Below are 26,969 nucleotides of genomic sequence, written 5' to 3' on the forward strand. Positions count from 1 at the left end.
GACCTGAAAAGAGTTGAGAATCCTTAACAGCAGACAGGGGGAGTGTGAGGCTCAAGTTCGTTCCAGCCTTGGCAGGACCATTTGTCTTGCTTAGATGTCTGCTTATAGGTACCCTTTTGCCCCTTAGGCCTTGGACGCAGAGCTGAGGAACTTGTCGGCTCCAATGAATCAGGAGCTGGAGGCAGTGAAAGGGATTATATCCAACCCTCCCTGGGGAGTCCCTGAGCAATTACTGAAGGCTTTGGAGAAAGATGCCAAGAACCTTCAGAAGTCTTTTGGCTCCGTCAGCGAGGCTCTGGACTCTTGGCTACTGAACCTTCGTGCTGCGACAGAAGCAGAAAAGGTACTGCACTCCTTACGGCCTTCCTTTGCCAAGGAGGCTCCATGTTGGTTCAAAGAAGGTGCTTGCCGATTCTATGGAAAAGGAATGTTCTGGGAAGCACAGGACCCACCCTTCCAGGGTCCTTCCAGGCGGGTGTTTATTGTGGGGTGACTGCTCCTCGCGCATGCAGGAGTTGTTCTTTTTGCAGCATCCACACAACATCATTGGCATCAAAATGCCAGCCTGTCTTTTCCCCCATTTAATCTGGATCTGCACTTTCTGGGGAAAATACAGTGTTAAAAAAGAATCCTGTTGCAATATCCGAACAACCTTTTTTACAATATTAAATTCCTGTCTGGAAGCAACCCATATTTTTCCTAGAAGGGGTAGAAAATGGGCCATTGTATGCAAGCAAAATGGAGCTGCAAAGGTCTCATGTCTGAATGCCCCCCCCCCACTGCATAAGTGGAAGTTTGTTTTATTCATACATTTCACAAAATTTATATACCACTTGATAGTAAAAATAGACCTCAAAGTGATCTACAAAATGATAAACAATAAAATTATCAGTAAGAAAAATCAACCATTATTCACAGTAGACTAAAATCAGATTAATACTCACATCAACTTTCTAACCCCTGTTTGTCCTTAACGTGCCATTAACAGCATAAGAATATAAGAACAGGCCTGCTAGATCACGCCTACACCCATCTATTCTAGCATCCTGTTCTTGTTCTCTTTGTGGCCAGCAGATGATTTGGGGGAAATGCCAAATAATTAAGTGATGTCCTGGGCCTCAACCGTACATTGTCCCACCTCTGAACACTGCCTGTGTGGAGTGTGTGCATCTGAGTTTCAGTGACCACTCCATGTGACAGTTTTTGTGGGGGAATATTCATCTGTGCATAATTTCCCCCCTTAGTTTTTCTTTTCTCTGTTCTCTTGCACAGTGACTCCTCATGCAGCAATAGGATTTTTTTGCGTACTGAAAAAGACTTCCTTTATTGCCCCCCCCCCCCGTGGCAAACATTGTTTAAAAAGCAGCTACTGCTACTGCTGCTATATGTGAGCCCATTCACAAGAGCTCTCCTACCACATGGATCTTGAGAGCAGAGTCACCTTGTGGAGACACTTTTGCTTCAAGAATAGGCCAGAGTTATGCGCCTGTCAGCTAAAATGCCAATATTTGTTAAGGTTTGGCATCTTTGGCTGACCTTGGTTTGCCCTTTTGTTCCTATTCTGGTTTTAATTATTATTTCTCTGTTGTTGTTTCATTTTGAGGCTGAAATCCTAGCACAGCATGGGAAGCTGCAGGGCAGGCTCCAGGAGCTGCTGAGCTGGGCGTCTGACACCACAGAGTTACTCAACCATCTAGAGTCCCACACTAAAACTGATGCCAGCAGCTTGAATTCCTGCCTCCAGAGCTACAAGGTAGTTGCCATAGCAACGTCACAGGCTAAGCCTGACTGGGAGGGTGGCAACTTCCCACGGAGGGGGCTGGGAGTTCCTGGTTGTCCGCATGCTAACTAGGGGATCTATACTCTCTGCTGAGAGCACCCTTGGGACCAGTCACTTTGGGCCTTCTGCCTTGGCTCACTTCATTTCAACCATGAATGCAATTATCCTATCAGCTACTCAATATTTGTAAAAAGGCATATGTTTAGGAAGTTGTCCTCAGTATTTACAAACTCATTCTGGGACCTTTCCAGCTCTGGAAACAACAGTTAGCCACATGAGAATAGCCCTGCTGTATTGGATCATTGGTCTGTCTGGTTGAGAGTGTTGCTCCCTTATGGAGCCAGATGCTTCAGGGTATTTCACAAACAGGGCTGTTATGGTGGTAGCCATTTCCTGCTAGTTGCTAGCCAGCATCCTGACCACCAAAGGTTGCCTTTATGGAAATTCTGGTGGATGAATTAGGAGGGCCAGACTGAGGCTGGTAGGCCTCTTTTTTCTTCCCTCCACTTTTCTTTCATTGCCCTGAGTTGTCCTCCTTTCACTCCTGTTTTTTCCACCACCCCACAACTTTTGGCAAGATTCAAGAACTCTGCTTAGTGGAGACTCCTTGCTTGTCTAGACAAAGCTCCACCCCCCCACACACACCATGCAGGGGGGGGGTCTGCATTATGATCTAAAAATGGATCTGTGATGGCAATTAGCATCACCCATGCATTTTGCGCCAGTAGACATCACAACCGTTTGTGCAGCACTGTGAGTGTTGTAAGTTATAACCATTTATGGCTATGAATTGTGTAGTTTTATGATCTGGCATTTGAAAAAAACAAATATTTCCTCTTCTCTGCCTGGAGCTCTTGAGAGCTTTTTGTGGGTGTGTGGCATGCCTGAGTTTGCAACTGGCTCCTCCCAAGATAATATGACTGGGAAGCCAGACCTTAAGCTATATGACCTGCCAGCCAATTCCTTCCCACTTAGAACAGCCTTTGCCAATCTGGTGCCCTCCAAATGTTTCAGACTACAACTCCCATCAGCCCCAGCCAACGTTGGTTTGACTTAGAATGTAACATTGCCAGGCATTTTTTGTTTTTCTGGGTGATGGGAAGCTCCCCAGGGAAGGGTGGGCGGGGTTTAGTTTCTTTGGGATGGGAAGGGAAACCAGACTACACCCTGAAGTCTTAGGGTGTAGTTGTAATGTATATTTTAAGATATAACAAATGTAAGGAGAGCATTTGAGAAGCAAACCAAGACTTCTGCATCAGGCTGCAATTCCACATTAGGTTCCCAGGGAGAAAGACTTTGCACCCTGGGGTGTCTCTAAAGTTGTGTGGGAAAATTTGATTTCAGTTCTCATTTAAAGGTGAACCTACCAGTTATGCATGTCCTGAAACAATATGTGAACTGAAATTCACACTTCTCCGAATTTTGTGTTCCTTTCCAAGCAAATAATTAGTACAGAAATGCATATACTAGGGGAATGCATACATAAATGCATATATTAATGAAAATAACACATTAAAATGCTTTATATAAGGGGGAAATGGCCTGCAAAAATATGTTTATTGGGCAAAATTACATAACAAAAATGTGTGTAATTGAAGTGTATGCTAAAATGCTGTTTAATTTTCATTAGGACTTAAAAACCACACACAATCCGGTGCAAAAATGTGAATGGGAAAAATAAGAAACTGAGAGAAACTGAAATTGACAGACTGACCCATCCTTAGGTGCTTCACCTTCATCCACTCACAAATTCATGGTGTGTGAGAGACAGAGGGGCAGAGAATGAATTCAGACTGGCTCTGAGCTATTTCTCTGCCCTTCTCCCTAGCTCTAAGTGTGTCAATTTCAGGCTATCGGAGAAAGCTTCCTGCCCCGATGAAGGACCATTAAGCCTCTTTTGTTTTAAAGTCTCTGGTCACTTGGTCATTCAAGCAGGTGAAGCTTGCAAAGGTATCCTGCGGGTGACTGAAGTCTCAGAGTGGCTACATTTTCTCCCTCTTCCCCTCTCTTGACATGACCAGGAGCTGAAAAGGCCCCTTGCAGATACCAAAGCTCAGCTTGATGCAACAGCCCTTGACATTCAGTTCTTCATTTCTGAGCACGCTCAAGACTTGTCCCCGGAGCAAAGCAGGCAGCTGTTGAGGCTGCTGAACGAGCTACAGACATCCTTCCGGGAACTTTCAGAGAGGCTGGCCACCCGGGCAGAGGTCCTTCAGGTCTGTCTCCAGCAAGCGGAGCAGACAGATCAGGTGACAGTGGTGGAGTGGCAACCTCTTTGCTGTGTCATATTTAACAAGGAGCAGGATGTGTGTCTTTTCCTCTTTAACCAAGCTGCCCTTCCTACAGTTTCTGTATGCATCCTTTTGCAATTAAGTTGTGGCATCATAGAGTGCGTCAGCTGCTGCTTCAAAGCAGAGAGATGCCTCATTTCTGTGTATCTCTCCTTCCATCCTCCCTTTCACAGAGTGAGTCAGGACTCCAAATAGGTGACTGTTCTAAGGACAATGGGGGACACCAGTTAAGCTGGTTTCTGTCATAGTGGTGGGGCTGAATCTCAATAAGGAAGGCTAAAGTAATGTCCTGGATGGAGCAAGAGGGGAGAAAGCGGAGCATTAAAAGCAACACATTTGTGACTCAAGTGTTAGCCCAGGGTATGGGGGACTTGTTGCTATCTGTGGTTTTTAGCTGTAATAGTTGTGCAGATGCACAGTATGAGTGCAACAGGCACAGTGGTCCAATTTTGCGCATGAACAAGCAGCCTGCTAGTTTATGCTGCAGAGTCTACTGCGCTCCTTACTTTGTTGAGTCAGGAGCAACAAACCATGAGCCCTGCTTTAATGTGTTGTGCAAAATGCTGCTCGTGGCTTATTTATCTCCAAACAAGTCACACTTAGTAAGCCAAGGGACTGAGTACCAAGCTTTGTTAGTAGAGGAACAAACCAGGAGTGCTGGTTTGTATGTTATGGTTTGTGGCACGTAGGCGGAACCTTTGGCCTGCAAATCTGTTTTCCTCCAGCCATGCCCACTTTTCTCTCACCTCCATCATCTGATTTCAGGTGTGTCAAGAAAATCTGTGGGTACAAAGGGAGAACCTTTGCAAGCAGTGCTTGCTTTTGGTAACTGTTTAAATTTTGAGTGGTTCCAACCTGCTGGTCAAAGGGGATCACCATTACCTATCCCTGGTTTAGGACTTGACACAATGCATGAACATGGTGGAAATAGTGCAGAATACACAGTTGCACGCAAGGCCCACTCAGGGCTGCAGTTTAATCAAAACCACCTCCCCCCCCCCCACCGGTTGCTCCTCTGAGTTTTCTCAGACTGGAGAAAGTCTTTTGGGAAATGTCAGTACAGTCTCTGCAAACATAGTTACCATTCCAGCCCCTGTTCTGTCTTATATTTAAGGAATGGGGATTTGATATGCACACTGGTGTTTTAAAGGTGCCGGGTGCACTTGCCCTCTGTGTACTTTTACCAGCAGATATAAACACATTCTTGGTTACCCTCAAGCTTTCCTCACTTTAGCAGCCTAATTATTGTTAAATAATTAGGAGCAGAAATCCTTGCCAATCCATTGCAGATCATCCAAAGATCTACCCAGCAGGTCCAGTCTACCATTGCTTACTCCTGCCCTTTTTTTTAGAAGACTATCCTTAGGAAGCATAAATATAATTTGGAAGGATTGTGAGCTCAGCTCAGTTCTGGTGTTTAGAACCCACATCAGAGATACTTTCAGGCTCCAGTTGGTGGATCTTTGGGTTCTAGCAAAGCACAAAATAGATTCAGCAAGCTTGAATTCTGCCCTCCACTGATCTAGAGAATGTAGAGTGAATATTCTAAGAACAGGAAGAATATCTGCTACTAAGACCCTTCTATGCTTCTGAGTTCAGCAACGCATCCACTTTGGCCCTTAAGAAGTGCACACAAGGATGCTCAATAAAGGTGTGCTTTTGCAGCCCCCATAACTGCATGCCCCTGCCTCTCTTTTTCCTTCAGACACTAATACAAGCAAGGTTTTGTTTAACAATTGTCCCCTTGTAATGTGTGCCTATTCTGCCTCTCTTCTTTTTGTGTATGTGTGTTTGTGTGTATTAACCGTTTTGCTTTGCCTTTTCAGATTCAGTGTGCTCCCATCCCTAATGCGAGAAGATCTTGTTATGCTGCTGAAGAGTGCTTTTTTAGCAGTGCTCTTTTCCCCTCTCCTCCTCCTCAAACTGCTTCTGTTATTTGGCTTAAGGAATGTCTGAAAATGAACAAAAAAAGCCCTGTTTTTCATTTGGCAGAAGTTTGTATGTTTTGATCGTAAGGCACCAAGGGAAAGACAAATTGCACACTGGTTGAAAGAAGGATGGCCCAGGGTCACACATCATGCTCAATGACGCCCTATTTGCAGGACTCCCAAGAGGATAATCTGGGACTTGGTTTGGTGCAGTGTCCAAAATTCACTCACACTCACTCTGTCTCTCTTTATCTCTCCCACTGTTCCCAGAAATAACATTTTTTTGGTTTATAGCAGTTGTGCAAGGTCATTTAGCACAGCTTGTTATTCCCCAGGTATCTTTTGTTCTTGAGACTGGGATGCAAAAACAGGGCTTCAAGCAAAAGTTGGGTTAATTGCTTTCTAGCCCTGACAGCATAAGCCAGAATAACTGCCTCCATGGAAATGATTTATGTTTGGGTTCAGTGAATGTGTTTCCCTCCACCCCTCAGTGGGAGAAAAAGGCATGAAAAGTGTTACATTGGAAAGCAAAAAAAAAAAAAAAAAGAAAGAAATTTGCAGGAAAGGTTTTCAAGGAGAAGACCAGATTCTTCCTTCCTCCAATTTTCCTGCAAGAGCCACACAGATTTTGCCATCCATTTTCCCTCTGATAAGTCATCTTTCAAGGAAAAAGCCATCATGTCAACATCAGTCCTTGATAAGTGGGCTGCTATATGGGAATAAGAGTGGGAATTAAAGGCCGATGAAAGAACCTAGATGGCAAATGACTCCATTTTAAACCATATACACTTTGATGTGCCAGACAATGGACCTAAATGACCGTCTAGAGCAAAAGTAGAGGGTGAAGCAAGAGAGTGTGTGAGAGAGAGACGATGCCTCTTGCGAGCCATTGACTGCATCTGCTTAAGTGCTTTCTGTTTTGCAACTTGTTTGGCTTGCATTTGTGGTTTTAGCAGTTGAATTGACAGGCATTAACAGGTGCTTTGTTTTTGTTAAACAATCCAAAATCTAAACAGACACTTCAAGAACAGCAGGCAATACGCAGCCAGAAACTGGAGGAGTTGTGCACCTGGATGAACCAGGCTGAGCACAGACTGGTGGATCCACAGAGAGCAGCGAGGGAAGGGGACCTCTCTGTACTGCAACAGAGCCAGAGTGACGTTAAGGTGAGAACACAATTACAGGAAGCTGGACCACTGCACTGTGTTTCCCTTGATGGAGCTGGTAGGCCAGGTGGCAAAACACATCTTGTGACCAGGCTGGGTTGCTGGGTGTTTCTTCTTTTCACACTCCAGCATCTGCACACATGTTTTGTTCTGTCTTTGTTACAATGCAAGGCGTGTGGCTTGTTTATTTGCTTTGTTTCATTTGTAACACACCCCTCAAGCCGGTAATCCTAGGGCAGAGTAGGTGCACCATATATAAAAAGCAAACTTTTTATATTCTCTGCTCAGAAATCAGTGGCCTCTTGCCTCAAGAACTCAGCATCATTACAAGTCTGTGAATACCAGCTTACAGTTATGCCAGAGATGGTCACTCTCTTTGCTGCTCTTTTGATTTCTGCCATTAGGACTTGCAGAGAAGCCTGCACAGCCGAGCAGCCTCTTTTGCCGGTGTCTTGAAAGCGACAGAGGAGTTCCTGGAGGAGAATCGGACCAAGCTGGACCCCAAGGAACTGGCATCCCTGCAGGAAAGGCTCTGCCAGGCCAAGGAGCAGTACCAGTCCCTGCAAGAGAGGACGGAGGCGGCGCAGAAGGAGCTAGAGAGTGCTGTGAGCACTGTGGTGCAACAGCAAACAGAAAAGGTACAGCACCACACAACCTGGAGCTGATGTGGAAGATCCCTCCTTCCCATAAGGAGGGAGTTGAGTAAACTTATAAGAGGCTGTGTGTTGTCCAGTGCTCTCAGAATTGTAGTAGGATCCTTCTGAGGCATGCAAAAAAATTTGCATGACATTATTGACATCAAAATTCTAGCCCATATTTACCCATTCTGTGCTTTGTAATCTATCAGCTTCTTATGCACTCTGCTCTGTTTCCAGATTAGAGCTGTCAAAGACTTTGAAGAAAATAAGAGTAAGATTGAATCTCTTCTGCACTGGATGGCATCACTAGAGCAGCCCAAGGAGCTCACAGAAGCTGAACACCACGGAGTGGGTCTAGTGACTGGAAGAGTCCAAGATAACCCTGATGGTGGATTCAAGGAGGCGGACAGAGTTGAAGAAGATCTCACTTTGCACTATGAAAGCTTGAAGGTTGGTGGGGTCTGCTGGATGGAGGGTTGAGTTAAAGATCAGCTAAGCTAAGAACACATTTGCTCAAAGTCAGGAGTGGGGAACCTTTTTCATCCCCAAGGACCCCATTCCTTTGTGGGGAGGCTCTGTCTTCTGGCAGAAGTTGGTAAAATCAGGATAGTCAGAAAGAACAGCTGAGGGAGGGAAGCCTGTCCCTTCTGTCCCCCAATATTTGCCACCTGTGGCAGTTGCCTCATGCTGCCTAACAGTAGGGCTAGCCCTATGGACTTGATATTGCAGAACTGTATGAAGGCTTTGCATTTTTGAAGGTGGCTGCAGTTTCCCTCCCTAGCCTTGTAAAGGGACCAGGTTCTAATTTCACGGAGTCAGTGTGGACTTAGATGTACTACAGCCTGGTTGTTTGCTGCTGTTGTTCCAGGTCCGCCACCAAGAGCTTCTCTCTCAGCAACAAGAAGTCATTCTAGCTACGCAGTCAGCCCAGGCCTTCCTGGACAAGCAAGGCCACAATCTCTCCCCGGAGGAGAAGCAGAGGCTGCAGGGGAGGCTGGAGGAGCTGAAGGGACAGTATGCCACCACCTTGTCTCAGTCTGAGGTGCGGCTCAAGCAATCACAGGCGCTCCGGGACGAGCTGCAGAAATTCCTCCGGGACCATGTGGAGTTTGAGGCTTGGCTGGAGCAGGCCGAGCAAGAGCTGGAGAGGATGCGTGCAGGAGACGGCAGCCTCGAGTCCCTTCAGCCCCTGCTCCAACGGCAGAGCAGCTTTGCGGAAGATGTAATCTCACACAAGGGGGATTTGCGCTTTGTGACAATGTCCGGGCAGAAAGTGCTGGATGCAGAGAAGGTGGCGGCAGAAGCTGGGACTGCTGGGGGGCCTCCAAGGCCTGAGGTTTTAGCTACTGGGGTGCTAGTGAAGAACAAGTTGGACGATGCCACCAAACGATACAGTTCTCTTCATTCCAAGGTACAAGAACAGTGATAAAAAGAAGGTGTAGACCTCTGGATCTAGAACAAGCAGGCCATAGGACAGTGGTTCCTAAAAGTTTGGGGCCAACCCCCCCCCCCCCGTTCCATAAACTCATCTCCAATGCCCCCTACCCCACCTTTTTTAAAACACACACACACACACAAACACATGTTATTCAGAAGAGCAGTTTGCAGAACCCACTAAGGAAGATAAGAACACAATAAAATTCTGAGAAGAATTTTGCATGAAAAATAAAATAGCAGTAAAATTTTAAATGCAAAGCATGGAAGGTGGGAACTTTGGGAACCACTGTGATATGACTTCATTCCTGGAGCTTAATGTGGGCCTCCCATGTTGTTGATTTTTTTATGATTTGTACATAGCCTTGGTATAGCATAGTGACAGAGTATTGGACTACGTTCTGGGAGCCCGGGGGTTCAAATCTCCATGTGGTGACCTTGGCCAGTCGCTGCCTCTTAGCTCAGCCTAACCCACAGTTAACACGATGATAAAATATAGGAGGGGGAGAACCATGTCTGCCACTTGAGCTCTTTGGAGAGAAGGTGGGATAGAAATATAATTATAAGCTACCGATTGTGGGAAATTGGAAGGTGAGCTTTCTAATCCCTTATGATCTCTACAACTGACCATGGTTGCCATCTTGGCTATCCATCTGTGTGGGGTGGGGCAAAACCTGAACCTTGCTATTGCACCGTATCCTTAGACTTACCGCAGAATCATCTGTGACAATTGTCTCCTTTTTTTGCAGTGCACTGCGCTTGGTTCCCATCTGAGTATGCTCCTGGATCGCTCTCAGCAGTTCCAGGACATAGCAGAATCTCTCCGGACGTGGCTACAAGAGAGCGAAAAGGCTATGGCAACTCTCCTGTCAGAGCCTGTTTCTTCAGATCCAGCCATTTTACAGAGGCAGCTTGCCAGTGCCAAAGTAAGTGAACAGGGCTCATGGCTCCCCTGGCTTAGTCTTGGAATTGTTAGGAATCTGGGTTAGCATATGGGGTTGTACATTACATATATGGCAGCCTTCACCAAAACTGCTATCCTCCAGATGTTGTTGGATTCCAATTTCCATCAGCCCCAGGCAGCATGGGCAGTGGCCAAGGATAATGGGAGTTGTAGTCCAACAACATTCAGAGGGCACTCACATGGGGAAGCCAAGTATGCTGCCTTGCTTGATCTCAGTCATAGAATGTGTAGTCCCCAAAAGAGCACAGTCGTGTGCAAAGTACGTTTTCCTCTACACTGAATATTTCATTCATCCATTCATTCCATTTATTCATCTCATAATGAAAATATTTCCCGGGGTGACTTACAAAGTGATATCAACAAAATAAAAGCTTACAATTCAGGAATAAACCAATTTAAACCCACCCAGCAACAATTCAACAAAAAAATCAGTGCAACGTGACCAACGTATGTCAATAACCAATGACCAGTTCACTGCCCGTAAAGCACTGCCTACGCCCAAAAAGCTTGGCCCAGTTAGTTGCCATCAAAGTTGGCAAGATCAATAATGGTTAAAAATAGAGGGTCCATGATGATTAAGTATATTATGAACATAGGAAGCTGTGTTCTATTGAGTCAGACCATTGGTTGGTCTCTGGCAGCAGCTCTCCAAGATTTCAGGTAGGAGTCTCTCCCAGCCCTACCTGAAGATGCCCAAGATTGACCTGAGGACCTTCCATGTGCAAAACAGATGCCCTGCCATTGACATATGGCCCTTCCCTAACCACAGCCAGGTTTTATTGAGATATAAAAGAACTGCAGGTTATTCTTCATGTCTGTCCCTGCTCTAATTCCTGCTCTGCTCTCACTGCCATGTCAATTGCAACAGCACCTGCAGGAAGACCTTGCAGAGCACCAAGTGCCTGTAGAGAGGCTTGAGAAGGCAGCTCGGTCCCTCTTGGAAATACATGAAGCGCCCTTACCTGATCACAGAGGCATTCAGGAAACCACAGGTAAGGATGGAAAGAGCTGCTTTCTGGCCCTTGTTGTTCTGTGGACTTCCCAGGGGGGTTCTGGAAATGGGAAGGTGTTGTTTGAGTTCACCACCTCCAGCACCAAAGTGCCTTGGGCTGGCCAGCTCTGAGAAATAACATTTCTCGGCCTCCTTAGTTGGCCTTTTACACAGCTGAGTGATTTGTGGCAGCTGGACCCCACACGATCTATGGGGTACTGTACTGGAAGCCCTCCACCCATTTTAATTTTCCACACCCAGTTTGTAATGGATTTGGTGCTCCCTCAGATTCCCTCGTGAGCCGTTTCCAGAACCTATCCTGTCAGATGGCAGAACGCTCAGACCTCTTGCAGAAGTCCATTGCCCAGTCCCAAAGTGTGCAGGAGGGGCTGGAGAGCCTCCTTCAGTCCGTGGCTGAGGTAGAGAGGAACCTCCAGAAGGAAGACGTGACTGCTTTCTCCTCCACCTCCATCCAGGAGACTCTCGCCACAAACATGGTAAGCCGGGGTTTGTCTTTGCTTTCTGTCCATGGTTTTCTTCCCGAATATTTCTGTGCAGGATAGACGAAAGTATTTTTATGCACACTTTGGAATGCACCAAAACTGCACTGCAAAAGCAAGAAACATGCATAGTCCAACTGGGAGTTGCGTTCCAATTCACAATGAAGTTCAGGATTGGGTCAGTTGGCTGTGAAAAGAATTCCTTCCCCCCAATCCTTATGTCTGCCTGCCTGCCCTTGTGTGTCCGTTAACAGAAGCTGAAGCAGGACATCGCCAGGCAAAAGAGCAGCCTCGAAGCCACCCGGGAGATGGTGACCCGCTTCATGGAGACCGCCGACAGTGCCACAGCTGCCGCTCTGCAGAGCAAGCTGGTCGAGGTGACAGAGCGCTTTGGCAGCCTTTGCCGGCAGCAGCAGGAAAAGGAGGACGCCTTGAAGGATCTCCTCCCCAAGGTGGAGCAGTATGAGCACCTCTCTGAGAAACTGCATCAGTTCATGGAGAGCAGGATGCGGCTGTTGGCCTCGGGAAACCAGCCCGATCGTGACATTGCTCACTTCTCCCAACAGATCCAGGTGAGAAGCTGCAGAATGATGGTGGTGGAGAGAGACAGAGAGGAGTGATGGGGGAGCAGGCATAGCTCAGGAGTGGAGCCACAGGATTGTATGCACAGGGGCCTAGGTTCAGTCCCTGGCACTTTGAGGTGCTAAGCTGGGAAAGGCCCTTGGGGACTTGATGGACCAAAGGTCTGGCTCAGAATAAAGCAGGTTTTACATGCATGGGAATATAGCATGCTCAGAGACTGAACACTGAAAACGAGGGCTCGTTTGTAATCCTGATTGCTGGGGGAGAATGTGTGTGAGAGAGCAAGATGGAGGAGGGAAGGAGTTTGTGAATAAGTGGGTGTCTCTTATGTGGGTGGGTGTGTAAGTGAGGGAGAGTGGGGTGGATCCACCCAGCTGCCTTTGCATTGGCCCTGCCCGTTGCTAGCATGTGGCCCCTGCAATGTTAACAAGGAGGGAATATGGCCTTCAAATTGCCCTTAACTTAAAAGTTCTATACTCCACCTTTCCTCGTTGGAAGCTCAAAGTGGCTAACAGTACAATCAAACCATATATTGACAATTGACTTTCACTAATAGGAGCCTTTTAATGCACACTTTACCTGGTATATGCAATTTGAACACTTGGGTTAGCTAACTGCAAAATTTAGAGAAGTGTGAATTTCAAAGGATGGCTGCATTTTGGCTTGTGTGTTGTTTTGGGAAGTGCAAATTTGGTAGAATTGCCTTTCAGCATGAACGGAATAAAATTTCTTCACACACACACACGCATATCCCTTCTGCCTCCCCACACCACTCCCAGTCACACATGGCTTCCAGGAGCTGACATGAGCTGTGCAGTCTCCATTGGCAGCTTTCTGTAGTGAATTTGTCCCATACACTTGGACCTGTGTGTTGGGCACTGCTCTTTCTTCTAATGGCAACATTGCATCCACCCCTGTTTTGTTGCCAGGAACTGAATTCTGAGATGAAGCAGCACCACGAGGACTTGGACACATTGGAGCATCTGACCACGGAGCTGAGCTCTTGTGGTTTTGCAGCAGCAAGCTCCTCCTCACACCAGGAGAAGGTGCACAATTTGCGGAAAGACTTCATGCAGTTGCAGAAAGCAGCAAGGGAACGGTAAGGGGTGCTCTTTGCTGCTCTGTGATACAATGGTGGTGATGAGCAGATGCTCTGCAGCTCAGGGGTAGAGCATCTGCTCTGCATGCAGAAGGACCGAGGGTTGTGCCACATGCACAAGAGACAGTGCAAGTGGCCCTGCATCTTGTCCTTTGCGGAGGTGGAGGGCATGTTTGGAAGGGAGCCAAGATCCAGCTTCGTAATATAGCTCCTTTTACAACTTAATTTCTTTCCTGCCAGTGTGGTTTCCAAACAATGTGTCTGGTGCTTAGTCGTGAATTTTTGCTCAATAGAAATTCACAGCAGTTAGAGAAGGAATGTCAAAACCAATATGAGTCTAAAGCTTGGTTCTCCTTCGTTGTTGTTGTTTTTAATGAGGGCTACTTTGACTTTTTTGCAGAGGTCATGTTTTGGAGGGAGTTGTCTGGTTTTTTTGGGGGGGGGCGAGTTGTCTGTTCTTTGGAGCAGAGGATGTCTGAGCATCATCAGTTTTTCTTCTATAGAATGAGTGTTTCCTCGTGCCTGTGATAGCTTCTTAGACTTCCAGATGTGTCCTTGGGACCACAAAGATGGAGAACCCCCCTGTCTAAAGCCACAGCCTGACAAAGACATGTCAAGGCAATACTTTTCCTGGGAACACCAAGTTTATTTTCTTTCTCTGCTGGTGGTAGTGAGTTAAAACCTACTTACCTCACACCAGAGACAGAGGCAGAGAGAAGGTTGAAGAACAAAGCTGTCATAAACTGACATTTTGATAACTTGAAGGTTTCGGGAAGGGTGTAGGCCATCTCTGCCTCAGTGTTTTCTCAGCATGACTGGGAGGTGGTGGTTGGCTTTGCAGAATTTACTTAACAGGAGAAATTGGTCTAAATGTCTGCTCACTTTTCTGTGGTGGGTGGATAACCTTGTTAGGGCCTGATCAGCCAGGAACGAAGAACAGAGCGTGAAGAGGCTGATATTTCCTTTCAGTCCTTAATCCATTGGACTGAGCAACAATGTCCCAAATAGGTGGTCCAGTGTTGCAGAAGGAGCAGTAACAATACTTGGCATATATGCAGGTGTTAAGTGCACTTTTCTCATAATTCCTTACACAGCAGCCCTGCAAGGCAGGCCATGTTAACACATTTTGGGAGCAGGAGCTGAGGTTGAGCCTGCTGTGGTTGCAGACTTCTCGGCAACTTAGAATTCATCTGATAGAATGCATGCTAGGAAAAGGGCTAGCAGAGCTGACCCACTTTTTTACCTACCTCCTTTCTCTCCACTTCCCAGAGAGAAGGGCGCATCCTCCTGCCAAGAACAGTTGGACGAATTCCGAAAACTGGTTGAATCCACCAAGCAGTGGCTGAAAGAAACAGAGGCGACTATCCCAGCCACAGAGGCTTCTTTGGGCACCCACGAGTTGGAGAAGCGGATGCAGCAAATTGAGGTGGGCAGAGAAAGAAGGAGAGAGTCCCAGAGCCTTCTAGGGAAGATGTGCTCTTGAGGGAGGGAGATCACAACAGCATAAACAGAAGAGCTTCACTGCATCTGGGTTGATGGTCTGAATAGAGGCTAGTTTCCTCTGAAACTGCAACAAATACAGGAAGCTCTTGGGGGGGGCCCTCTCTTGTAGGCTTTCTCTAGTCTTCCCGGGTTCCTATAGCTAGAGCTGTGGTGTACTCTGTGAACGAACAAATCACAATTCTGCACCTCCCCCCAAATTAATCTTGAGATCTGGGTTGTGGCATTGTTAAAATTATATTCGTCTTTTGTTCTATCAGGTAGCCTCTGAATGCAGAGCGGTGTGGTGAGAGCCAGTGTGGTGTAGTGGTTAAGAGCGGTAGTCTCATAATCTGGGGAACCGGGTTCGCGTCTCCGCTCCTCCACATGCAGCTGCTGGGTGACCTTGGGCTAGTCACACTTCTCTGAAATATATTCTGAATATATTCTGCTTCTGAGGTTGACCTGAGGCAAAGAGATATGCAGAGCACCAGGCTCCAGTTCCTGAGTACTAGAAATTCTTCTTGCCCTTTCCCAACCTGACAGCTGGGACTGAGGGGAGTCAGTATCCAAAACATCTGGAGACCACCAGGTTGGCAAAAGCTGCTCTGCCCCTCCCCGCTTTTCTGTTGAGACTTGGCAGGATTATGGCCATCTATTCAGGCCTGTCTTCACATCATTATGGGTTCTGAAAGAAAACATGGAAGCTGAAGTTCTCCAGATGTTGGATTTTTGCATCCAATAGTACTTTGTGCAGTGGAACTGGTGGAGGATACCTTTCCCTGGGGCCCAGCATGGTGTTTCAGGAATTGCCTCCTTCCATAGAAAACTACCCCTTCTTTATGTTTCCTGCTCCCCCTTCACCCATTAGTAGGTAGGGATAAGAGAAAGGTCTTTCTTGGGTTGCGGCATCCAAATTACAGCATATCTGGTCCCTTGATTGCCCAGCCTTAGGCAGGCATTGAAAAACACTTGTTTTGCTGGGCATTTTACATTATTTAAATCTGTTCTGATAGTTTCCCATGTTGTTGTTCTTACAAATTTATTGTTCTTGTTGTTCTTACAAATTTGTTGTTCTTACAAATTTATAAGCTGCTGTAAGTATTCACTTGATATTAAGAGGATAGATCAGATATAAATGTGCACCAGTGCCAGCCAAGTCTTGGGATGCCCTACTTGCCTTTGGCCACCTTCTGATGCCTGACTGTGATCTCTTAACAGGTGATCTTGGAAGAATGGACAGGGAAAGGAGTTCTTGTGGATGAGATCAATCGCAGGGGGACGGCCTTGGAGAGTCTGATAGTTGAGATTACAGCTCCTGATGCCCAGTCCAAATCAGGTGGGTGAGAGAGACAGACAGGGGCACATGTCTTCAAAGCTGTTTGGAGACCACAGAGACAGCACAGTCCTTCCTCCACTTTGGGAGCCTTCCTGACTTCAGTTGCTGATTTGTCCAAACCATAGAAACTTGAGGTGTGTGGCAGGGGGTGGATTGGGGAATAAGCCATAAGGCTTGCCTGATTCAGCATTTCTGCACTCTGCATAAGATCTTGGAAGATCTCGCCCATTTCTGGCATTCTTGTTTTGTGTTCACATTGATGCTCAGAGGCGATGTGGTGGAGCACTTCAGTCCCCAGGCTACCTTTGTCAAAGAATCTCAAGAAGACCCATTTCTGCCTGAAACTTCAGCTGTAGTTCTCTATTCCAAGTAGAGCAGCCTTCACCAACCCGTTGCCTTCCTGATGTCTTGAACTACAACTCCCATCAGCCCCCACCATACTAGCTGGGGCAGATAGGAATTTTAGTCCAAAACATCTGGAGGGCACCAAGTAAGTGGAGGTTGCTCTATTTATTTGATTTATACTCATTTTGGGATTTTTATACTGCTCTTCATTCATGATTCCAGGGATTTTTGCAGCACATAAAGCAGCAAAATACAGCAAGTTGCTATAAAAAGTCAAAAAAAATCAGTAAAAGAATAAGCAGAGCAGCAGAAAACCAGAATTTCAAGTAGTAAAACGTTTTAAAGGCCTAGCAGACTAAAAAGAAAAAAGATAAAGACTTGCATGACCCCATAGTATAAATGACAGGGCTGAGCAGTTGTCCCCCAGCGCCATCTTCTGGAAATCACCAGAAGTAGAGTGAAGCCACTGGATGGCCATACCCACAACTCCTAACCTACAGAGGCAACCTAGAACATACTGGAAGTCACTGAGTGGTCCTGGATATTCAGTAAGGTAGCACTTTTCCATCACTCTCTTGACATAAATCATTTATCCGAGTGACCAATCTGGTTTCTATGCCAAGACCCAAATTGAACTGGGTGCTTGTCCACCCTTGAGTTTACAGTGTTTTTACAGCTGTTTGCATCTCCATTTAATACGTGTAGCCGTTGGACAAGACTAAATTCAATGCTTCTTCCCTTGCAGGAAATTAGGTTCCAAACCACTCCACTTGAGGTCGCTGGCCATTTGTTTTGGTATTTTTGGGTGGTTAGATCAGTTGTCACTTTCTGCTACTCCCGTTTCCATGCCCACAACTTCCTCAGTGTTTTTGTTGCTTTTCCAGCTGTTTTTGCAACTTTCCCCAGAAAACTCCAGAAGGGAACTTTTTTTCTTTTGATCATAGAATCTTAGAGTTGGAAGGGACCCAGGGGTCATCTAGTCCACCCCCGTAATACAGGAATCTTTGCTAAAGCATCCATGACAGATCCAACCTCTGCTTAAAAACCTCCAAGGAAGGAGATTCCACCAGCTCTCGTGGCACTCTGTTCCACTGCCAAACAGCTCTTACTGTCAGAAAGTTTATCCGAATGCTTAGTCAGATTTGCACAAAACCAGAAAACTGCACAAGCAAACCACATTAAAAATGGCTGCAACAGATATATTGTGCAGCAACCTAAAAAGTGTGTGCTGAGAATTATCAATAGCTTTCATTTCTTTTCCACCCTGCTGGTAAGGGCATGTCAAGAGCTTAACCCTATATATACCCCTTCTCTCCTTCTCTCCCTATTTTCCTTTTGATCCCCTCAATTGCACAAAGCCAGAAAAGTGTGAGAGAGAATTTACAGTTGCCTGACTGTGCTTTTGCACATTTCTTGGGCGGGCTGGTTTTTTTTAAAGAACAAGGTGTCCATGCAGCTTTCAGCAACATGCCCTGTTGGTACTTAATTAGCATAATAGAATCAACAAATTAGAAGGCAGGGATGGCCACGAAAGGAAATGCCTTTTGGGGATGAATAGGGATGACTGAAGTTGTTCCTCAAGTACAAATTCAAATGTGTGCAGGTGTGGATCACTCTGCTCTGATTTGAATGAGGTGGGGGAGTGGATTAACAGCTAGATAATACTCAAATGTGGCAGTTGTGTGGTCACCATCTGCTCAAGCACCTTGCTCAGGAAGAGGATGTTCCCTAGTGTCTAACAGGTGTTATCCATCCTTGAGGCCTAAGGTGACTTTGGTTTTCAAGAGACCTTCTCTCCTAAAAGCCATCGATTGCCACCTGGATGCAGGCAGTTCATTTTCTTCTTCTCCTAGATGTAATTATCCATGAAGGGCAAGGGATGAGCAAGCATGACGTAGGCCACACCTCTACACGCCCCTTGTCTGAATCTTCAGGTTGCAGCAGCTGACTGCTGCTCAGTGGTAGAGCACATGCTTTGTGTGAACCACTCTGAGATCAATGGGAGAAGGGCAGTATATAAATTAAAATAACTAAAAAATGCTTAGTGTGCAGAAGGTCCCATTTTTAATCTCTGGTGTCTCCAGGGAGGGTTGATGAAACGCTCCTGCCTGAAACCACGGAAAGCCAGCTGATGGACCAATGGTCCGACTTTCTATAAGGTAGCTTCTTCTGTTCCAGTGAACCCACAAGACCCGAGCAGACAGAGTCCTGGACATGCCCTTTGTCTGAATTGCTTGTGGCAACTAGGAATGTGATCTCAGTTCAGCCTTTGCTCTGAAAGCAAATTCCTTAGCTCAGAATATGCTTCTCTTTCGGTCTCACTGTGTGTCTTTTGCACCTGGGTCTGCTAGTAGATCTTGGGGGTTTATTAGACCTCTGCCCTCCTGTTCTCTGAACCATATATAGCCCCCCCTGGTATTTGGTTCCCAGGACTCAATAAAATGCGGGGGAAGAAGTATTGAGAAAGCTGTGTGGTCTTGTGCTGTGCTAATTTTGTTTATGCTGAGGCTTTTTTCTCCCAGTCACATCCATCATTCTAAAATGAATTGTGGCTCAATTTGTGCATGAATTGGGCAACATAATAGGCGCCCAAATACTGCTTTTGTGTTGTTGGCCCCGCACTTTACAGTGTTAATATATGCAAAGGTCAGTCACGTCGGTTTCCCAGGTGACAGGATTACTTCCTGCTGCAGCACCAAGCCACATGACTTCATGGAGATTGTTCTTTGGTGTCTTCCTTGTTGTTACCCAGGCAACGACAAGGAACTGAGCTTCAGGCAAACACCCAAAGCTGAGGTTGTGACATGTCATCACTACCGGCTACTGAGACAACAATGAATCACCTTTGGGGGTGGGATTTTATTTACACACAGCCTTTATCATAGAGAGGTTCCGTGAAATGGCCCACATTTGGGTATATGTGGCGATATTTTTGTACTGGTGCACAACTTTAATTAAAAACGAACAACAAACCGGGAAGTGCACTAGAGCAAATGTTTTCAGCCAGTTTTCATATTTTGCAATGGGCATAATGGAGGCTTGTGCTTTTTTGTCTTGTGGGGAGAAATATTCATCTCCATCTGTTTTTTTGTTTGTTTGTTTGTTTTGTTTTAAATAAAAAAGTCTTATGCAAGAGTTCTACATTGTTATTATGGATTCTTTAGGCTGATATGTGTACTACAATCACAGTCTCTTGCTTGCAGAGCTTTTGAGAGAATATCTCCTCTGAACCAGGCATTTGGCCATCAGTGGAAATGAGGGCCTTTTGTTTGGCATTGGGGGCTGCCGGAAACGAGCTGGTAGAGGTGCACTTGGGTGAGGATCCAGCAGAAGTCAGGTTGTCGCAATAGACAATCTCCATGGAAACGTCCCCCCCCCCAGATGAAACACCCACAGCAAAAAATGTGCTAACGAGCTTCCACACCAGCAATCACTGCAGAAGTATAATGAGTTATTTCTAACCATATTACAACAATGGTTCCCACACCTTTTTGGGCCACTGCCCCCTTGACTCCATAAACTCATCCCCAGTGCCCTGTACCCTACCTTATAAAAAGCATTATTCAGAATAGCAGTTTGCACAACCCACTAATAGCACAATAAAATTCTAAACAGGAACAATTAATTGCACATTTAATCAAAATCCAATTAAATCTATTTAGTTTAATTAATTCAACAAAACTGATGAACTTGATCCAGTAATGCCAGCTTTTCAATGTTTGGTAGTCATTTGCACCTCCAGCGTCCCCCTCACCCCCCACCCATTTGCCTCTTGGCACCCCACTAAGCAATCCTGCTCCCAGGGCAGTATCGTCTACTTTGGGACCCAGTGTTTTCAAAAGTTTGGGCTACCACTTTGATGCTGCTGAAGCTGTCCTGTGGATGCTGTAAAAACAGCAACATCCCCTCTCAGATGTTGGTCTCTGTTTGCACATAGCCCCTTCGTGGCCTCCTAGAAAGGGCTGTATTATGGCTTCAAAGGGCACAGCTTACATGTGTTTTCAGACGCCCGTATTTCTAACATGTTTTGTCTCTGTCGTTTTGTCTTGTCTCCCTGTTGTTTTGCTCAGGTTCTGTGCTGCCCGCTGGGGGAAGTTCTGTAGGCAGCGTTAATGGATATCACACCTGCAAAGGTGAGAGAGCCCAGACTGTTGTGCGTGCTTGTGTGAGTTGTGTCCTGTGACTGGTGTTGTCCTGTTGTTCTCTCAAAGTAACAGGGAAGTTGGTAAGGCCGAGGCACATGTTGCTGGTTGCCCTGAAGAAGAGCCTGGCTGCTGGATCAGGCCATAGGGGCCCATCAAGTCCAGCCCTCTGTTCTCACAGTGGCCAACCAGATGCCCCAATGGGAATCCCACAAGCAGGACTTGAGTATAGCAGCAGCTCTCTCCTACTGTCTTGTGATTCCCAGCAGCTGGTATTCCAATGCATCCTCTATCCCTTATGGATGAAGATTGTGTTTGGGTGCCCACTGTTGTCCCCTGTATTCAAGGCAAAATATCACTGGCAGAGCACCTGCCCAGGTTCAATCCCCAGCATCTCCAGGTGGGAAAGTCCTCTGTCGGAAACCCTGGAGAGCTGCTGCCAGTCAGTGCAAGCAACACTGAGTGAGCTGGACCAATGGTCTGACTTGGTATAAAGCAGCTGGAGAAAAGAAGGTGCTGCTCTAACCCCAGAGCATGTGTCCCCTCTGTTCGAACTGTGGGGAGGGGAGAGGGCATGCTGCAGAGTAAAAACTTTGCAAAGGTCCTTTCCCTCCCCCTCCCAAGCCTCACCTGGTGTCCAAGGAGGATACCTTCTCACAACAGTCTGACTGCTTTACCTCAAATCAATTTGTGAGGCCTGCCTGCTGCTCCTCCGGCCTAGATGGTGGGAGTCAGAGCAAATACTGAGAACTTGCAGAAGAAGAGCAAAAGGTTTTTCTGTGTGAAGTGAATATTTTGGGAGAGGGTTTAGAACAGCCTCGCCACAACCTGTTACTGGACTACATGCAACTGGGGCTCATGGGAGTTGTTGGCTAAAACACATGGAGGGCACCAGGGTAGGGAAGACTGGCTTATTTCAAGTGCCTTTTGGAACTCATGTCTGGTCTGTTCTCAAATGCATGGCGAATAACTTGGCATTTCCTGTTTCTGTGACTTCATTGGCTCTGCCTTCCATCAGAATGTATGGAAAGCACACCTTTGTATGTATAGCTGGTGTGCCTGTGAACCACACAGGTACAACCACACAGGTACCCCTGGAATCACCTCAGCTGATCTGCTTTGGTGTCCTGTCTTTGTCCATATGAACACATCTCTAACTTTTTATCTTTATATTACCATCAATATGGAAATGAAATAATTTCTCCAGCTCAGATTCAGTCCTCCCCCTCTTTTTTTTGTTTTGTTTAGATTTGACAGAGATCCAGTGTGATGTGTCAGATGTCAACCAGCAGTATGAGGGGCTTGGTGCCACCTTACGGGGGCACCAGGAGCAGCTGTCCTCCATGTTGGCCAAGATGAGAGATGTCCAGGAGGAGGTGGGCTCCGTGCTGAAGTGGCTGGAGTCAAAGGAGCGGGCCTTGACAGCGCTGGAAGCTTCCTCCTCCCCTACCAAGTCAGAGACGATGAGGGCTCAGGCGGACCATAACAAGGTTCCTATTGTTATTCATACATACCTTGATATGTACCTCCTCATCTTGTTTGCAGCAGTTCGTGATAATTTAAGGGGAGAACGTCCATAAATGAAATAACTTTCAGGGGGAGGAATATCGCAAAGATACGCAATTTGGAAGTGGTCATTTTTATAGATCTGGCACAGGAGGTACTCTTTTATAAGGCTGATCTAACTGTTGGTGCTGGTGCACGGCCAGCCACTGAGCTTAATGACAAGAATCTAGTTGCACCGTGACAACCACAGGTGGTTTAAGGCCTTTATGTGCAATCCAAAAAACTAAGCAGGGCCCCAGACGTAGCATTAAAAAGATGAGTACAGAAGGGAAAGTGTTTTTATTTTATTATTTATTTAAGTTGGTAGGCTGCCCTCCATCCACAGATCTCAGGGCAGTTCACAACATAAAAATGCAAGACCCCCAAAAATACAAAATGCATAATAAAAGCAAGAGCAAACTAAGTATCCACCACCCACAAGACATTAAAAAGGGTATTGGGTGTAATCAGCCAAAGGCCTGGTTGAGGAGGATTGTTTTCTCCTGGCACCTAAAGGTGTATAATGAAGGCGCCTGGTGAGCCTCCCTGGGGAGAGCATTCCACAAGCGGAAAGCCACCACAGAAAAGGCCTGGTCTCATGTTCCCACCCTCAGTTCCTATCATGGAGGAGGCACATGAAGTAGGGCCTCAGATGGTGATCTCAGGGCCCAGTTAAGTTCATATGAAGAGAGGCAGTCCTGAAGGTATTGCGGTCCTGAGTCGTTTAAGGTTATAGGTTAAAAGCAGCACTTTTAATTGGGCCCCAAAACTAACTGGCAGCTAGTACAGTCAGGCCAGTATCTTTGTAATATATTTAAATCATCCTGCCCCAGTCAGTAACCTGGGTGCTGAATTCTGCACCAGCTGAAGTTGCCGAACTGTCTTCAGAAGCAGCCATACTTATAACGTGTTGCAGTAATCTGAGGACAAGAAGGTAAATTCCTGACACCGGACATGGAGGAAGTAACTGAGCAAAGTTCATCTGATCTGTCAAAGAGGAAGGCCTGGCCAAAACTGCACAGTGTGGCCCTAAGCAGACAAAAGGTTCAATGCTAACAAACACTTCTGAAGAGCCACCTGAAACTGATGAATGTATTTTAAAGATAACATGTCCCTTAAATGCTGACTGGATGGTGGCCTTGCAGCCCTGAGAGTCCAATTTTGAAAATCTGCTACTGCAACTGACTTAACAAAACTGGAGAATGAAGCACTGTCTCTCAGGATTGGCAATCAGTCTGAGTTGGTCTGACTGGTGATACTTTACAAAGCTGCATTTATAAACACATTTCTATGTGTCGTGAAAAATTATTGTGCATTTTTCAAACTGACTTGCTCTTAGAGTTCATTAATATGTGGCTTTGCATTATGGCCTGTAATATATTTCTGGTTATCAGTGGAAGTGTTGTTGGGTGTGTTGTCCTTTTCAGAAAAGTGTGCTTATTTTATAGTATTTTCTAGATTCTGCCCTTCATGAACAGGCCCAGCTTGAAATGCATGTGGCACTTAAATCCCTTGGAAATGGCAGCTGTTTTTCTTCCCACACACCCATCCACCCCACACCTTGAGATTTCTGCTGCTTCATCAAATCCACAAACAAACCATATTCTGTTTCTAAGAATAATAATAATATTGCAATTGTCTCTTGTGGCTCTTTCCCCTCCCTGCCCATGACCCTGTAGGCATTTCTGGCTGAGCTGGAGCAGAACGCTGTGAAAGTCCAGAAAGCAAAAGAGTCTCTTTCTGGACTCCTGGAGAAATATCCCGAATCGCCAGAAGCAGGAAATTGGAAGCGGATGCTGGAGGACTTAAGTATGTGACCCAGAGACCTCTGAGAAACTCATCTGGGGCTGAGCAAGACTGGGCCAGTTCTAGAAAGGGGAAGCAGAGCTCTATCTAGCTGAAATATAGACTGTGTGGTGGGTGGTGCCGTGGCAGTCGGGAAAGGACTGTAGACTAAGGGGAAAGTGTGGAAAGCAAGACAAGGAAGCCAAAGGTCCAGGAAGTTCTCTTAACTCTAGTGCTGTGGAAGTGAATAAGAGCTGGCTGCCTCAGATGGCAGATGCTGAAGGGCAGGGAATGGCAGCGAGATGGCGGACAGCAGCCTCTTCTGTGCCCCCTAAAGAAGCCTGCTACGCTCAGGGCAATGTTGTCCTATCACCAGTATCAAAATAAGATTTAGCTATCAGCCCAGTCAGCATCTGGGTATGAAATGAGGGGTGCCATCTTGTCCTTGCCTGTAGAAGCAAAATGGCTTGTGCTGGCTGGGGAGGGGGAGTCATTTAGAAATTGTGTTACTGACAATCTTGGGGTATCATCAGATAAACCTCTTTGGTGGCAAGCAGGCCAGCACATCCTGCTTCTGAACAAACCAGGCTATCACAAGTGGAGAAAGCATGTGCAGCAGGCAGAGAAGAGCGTTCAGCAATTGGGGGGTGGAGAGGCTGAGAGAGGAGGTGTGTCTTAGGCAGTTATCCTTGGTGTGAGAAAAGGGGCCATCCTAAGTTCATGTGTGTGGGTTTGCATTCATTTCCCACAGGGTTGGCCCAGTGGATTATTCCACAGGAATGTGCAGCTCTTTCCATTTAGGAGCTCTAGCCCCTCCCAAGCTGAGTGCATGGTCTCTCTCCACCCCACTCCCTGTTCTGCATGCAACAGAGGATCCACACTGGCCAGAGAGATGGAGTTGCACAAGGCCCTCCTGAGTAGTGTGTAGCAGTTGCAGACTCTGAAGCCTGCAGTTGTGGGCATGCCTTATAGTCAAGAGTTCCCTTACCCTCATATTTGGTTGTGTTTCCTTTAGCACAAAGCATGATCTAGTTTTTGAATGAGTGTCAGAGCTGATTGTGCCTGTCAGCTTGCCCATGCTACTGCAGTCTTACTGTTGTTATTTTGGAGGAATGCTGTGTGATTTCCCACCACCACCCCCAGAAAGATGAAACCTGACATTTTAAATGTTTGCTTAAACTGTAATTCATATTTGCAAAAGAATATTGAAACTGCTTTGCCAAAATTTTCCCCTGAAAACTTTTTTTTTAAGAGCAGTTTTAAGAGCAGTTCCACCTCTGTTTGTTGAGAGGAGACACTCCCTGTTTGCATAGGAACTGGGCCAATGAAAAGCATTGTATGGAATCTTTCCAAAAGTTTATGGAGGAGGCTCTGCCATTCAGCTGAGATCAGGTGACCACCTCATTTTGTGGGTAGCGTGGGGGTAGGACACAGTGTGCACCTGTGTTAAATTTTGGGTTCAGTTTGCAGTATCTTCAGTTAAATCAGGAGGGACAGACTTAACCTTCCAGGGGGCCACATTCTAGCCATACAGGCAAGGCCGCCCCACACTATCACCACACCCATATCCAAACACACATGCCTGCATGTGTTGACCATGTCCCAACCACCTAGGTCCATGTCACCTGGGGAGGGGAGACCTGGCCTCATTTGGCCCATGGGCCTGAGTTTTCCCACTCCTGCTGTAAATACCTGATCAGGTAAGTCCTAAAAATTCCCTTAGAGGTCTGCATTCACCCGTAGCCAATGAGTCCTATGGAAGCCTTTGTGGAGGGAATGTACCCAGTCATGGTGTTTCTGGCATTCAGATTCCAGGTGGGCACATGCCAACCAGGTGACAGCAGAGCGCCAGCAGAAGTTGGAGAAATCAGCCAGCGAGCTGGCCAGCTTCCAGGTGGCTGAGGGCCAGCTGCGTCCCTGGCTGATGGAGAAGGAGCTCATGATGAGCGTGTTGGGCCCACTCTCCATCGATCCCAACATGCTGAATGCACAGAAGCAGCAAGTTCAGGTGAGAAGCCAGCAAAGGCATTTTATGCAACCAGGTTGAAAAGAGTATGGTGGTCAATGCAGGTGGAAGTGACTACAAGAGTGCACCATGCTGGTCATCTGCCAGTGAGAGGGAACTGTTGACCTTTTGCACTGCACTGTCACCACTGCAGATGGCCTGAGCAATCGCAGCTTCTAGCCCAGCAATGATCAGTTGGTATAAGGGGCTGATATATTTCCACCTGTTCCCTGGTTCATCAGTTTGAGCAGCACAGGGTGCCTGTCCTTGCCTACCTGCTTTCCAGCTCCAGATCACTAGCCCTGACAGAAGGGGTGCTTGTGTAGAAATGCTTAGTTTCATTGAACAGCAGGCCCATCTCTTGCATTTGCCTTCCTCTCCCTTGGATTATGAATCATGCTGCTCAGAAGGGGCCTGTAGGCAGTCAAACGCTCGAGAGGGTAGGATTGTCGGGAGATCTCCATGCTTATACAGTTTGACTCTCAGTCTGCAACTTGTTTATATGAACTGTAGCAGCAGCAGGACAAATAAGGCAGGGGAGTGGAATGTCTTTTGAATGTCATCATCATCCCTGACATTTTTTTAAAGCTGAAATCCTGTTTCAAGCTGACTTCCCACAGCTTCTTTCCAGAAACTCTACAGATGGTTTATAGCAACTCAATATGCTTTTAGTTGTGTGTCAGCCAACCTAAACTCTTGCAGCAGACTAACTTGTTTAATTGATTCATCAGCTGACATCACATACATTTGCAGCTCATTGGATGTATCTTCCTCAATGAAGAGGGACAGTTCATCTTTGGCTGCCTCATTGCCCAGACCTCAGCTTTCCAAGGAGCCTTGGACTTCCTTGGAAGCTTATCAGGGGTTTCTCATTCACAATCAAATCAGGCATGGCAGGCAAGCTTTCGTTTACCACTTCCCTTCTAGTGTGCACACACAGGGAAATGTTAGGTGTG

At 46.5% G+C, this 26,969-nt stretch overlaps 1 protein-coding gene across 16 annotated transcripts in view; it reads left to right on the forward strand.

The window, feature by feature from the left end:
• MACF1 (microtubule actin crosslinking factor 1) overlaps positions 1-26,969 on the forward strand; it is a 287,679-nt gene that overhangs the window by 175,005 nt on the left and 85,705 nt on the right. For 14 of the 16 annotated variants that reach the window (XM_081922848.1, XM_081922840.1, XM_081922836.1 and 11 more), the window contains 18 exons: positions 128-343; positions 1,604-1,753; positions 3,802-4,029; positions 7,016-7,165; positions 7,570-7,803; positions 8,041-8,253; positions 8,672-9,214; positions 9,987-10,163; positions 11,070-11,193; positions 11,481-11,689; positions 11,947-12,264; positions 13,204-13,373; positions 14,643-14,799; positions 16,074-16,191; positions 20,607-20,669; positions 21,927-22,168; positions 23,903-24,032; positions 25,817-26,016. In XM_081922848.1, coding sequence (XP_081778974.1) covers positions 128-343; positions 1,604-1,753; positions 3,802-4,029; positions 7,016-7,165; positions 7,570-7,803; positions 8,041-8,253; positions 8,672-9,214; positions 9,987-10,163; positions 11,070-11,193; positions 11,481-11,689; positions 11,947-12,264; positions 13,204-13,373; positions 14,643-14,799; positions 16,074-16,191; positions 20,607-20,669; positions 21,927-22,168; positions 23,903-24,032; positions 25,817-26,016 — 3,642 coding nt within the window. The remainder of the gene's footprint in view (positions 1-127; positions 344-1,603; positions 1,754-3,801; positions 4,030-7,015; positions 7,166-7,569; positions 7,804-8,040; positions 8,254-8,671; positions 9,215-9,986; positions 10,164-11,069; positions 11,194-11,480; positions 11,690-11,946; positions 12,265-13,203; positions 13,374-14,642; positions 14,800-16,073; positions 16,192-20,606; positions 20,670-21,926; positions 22,169-23,902; positions 24,033-25,816; positions 26,017-26,969) is intronic. The other 2 variants (XM_081922841.1, XM_081922839.1) reach the window with 2 other exon arrangements.

This window comes from Podarcis melisellensis (assembly GCF_964234715.1).
Source record: "Podarcis melisellensis genome assembly, chromosome: 8".
Lineage (NCBI taxonomy): Eukaryota > Metazoa > Chordata > Lepidosauria > Squamata > Lacertidae > Podarcis > Podarcis melisellensis.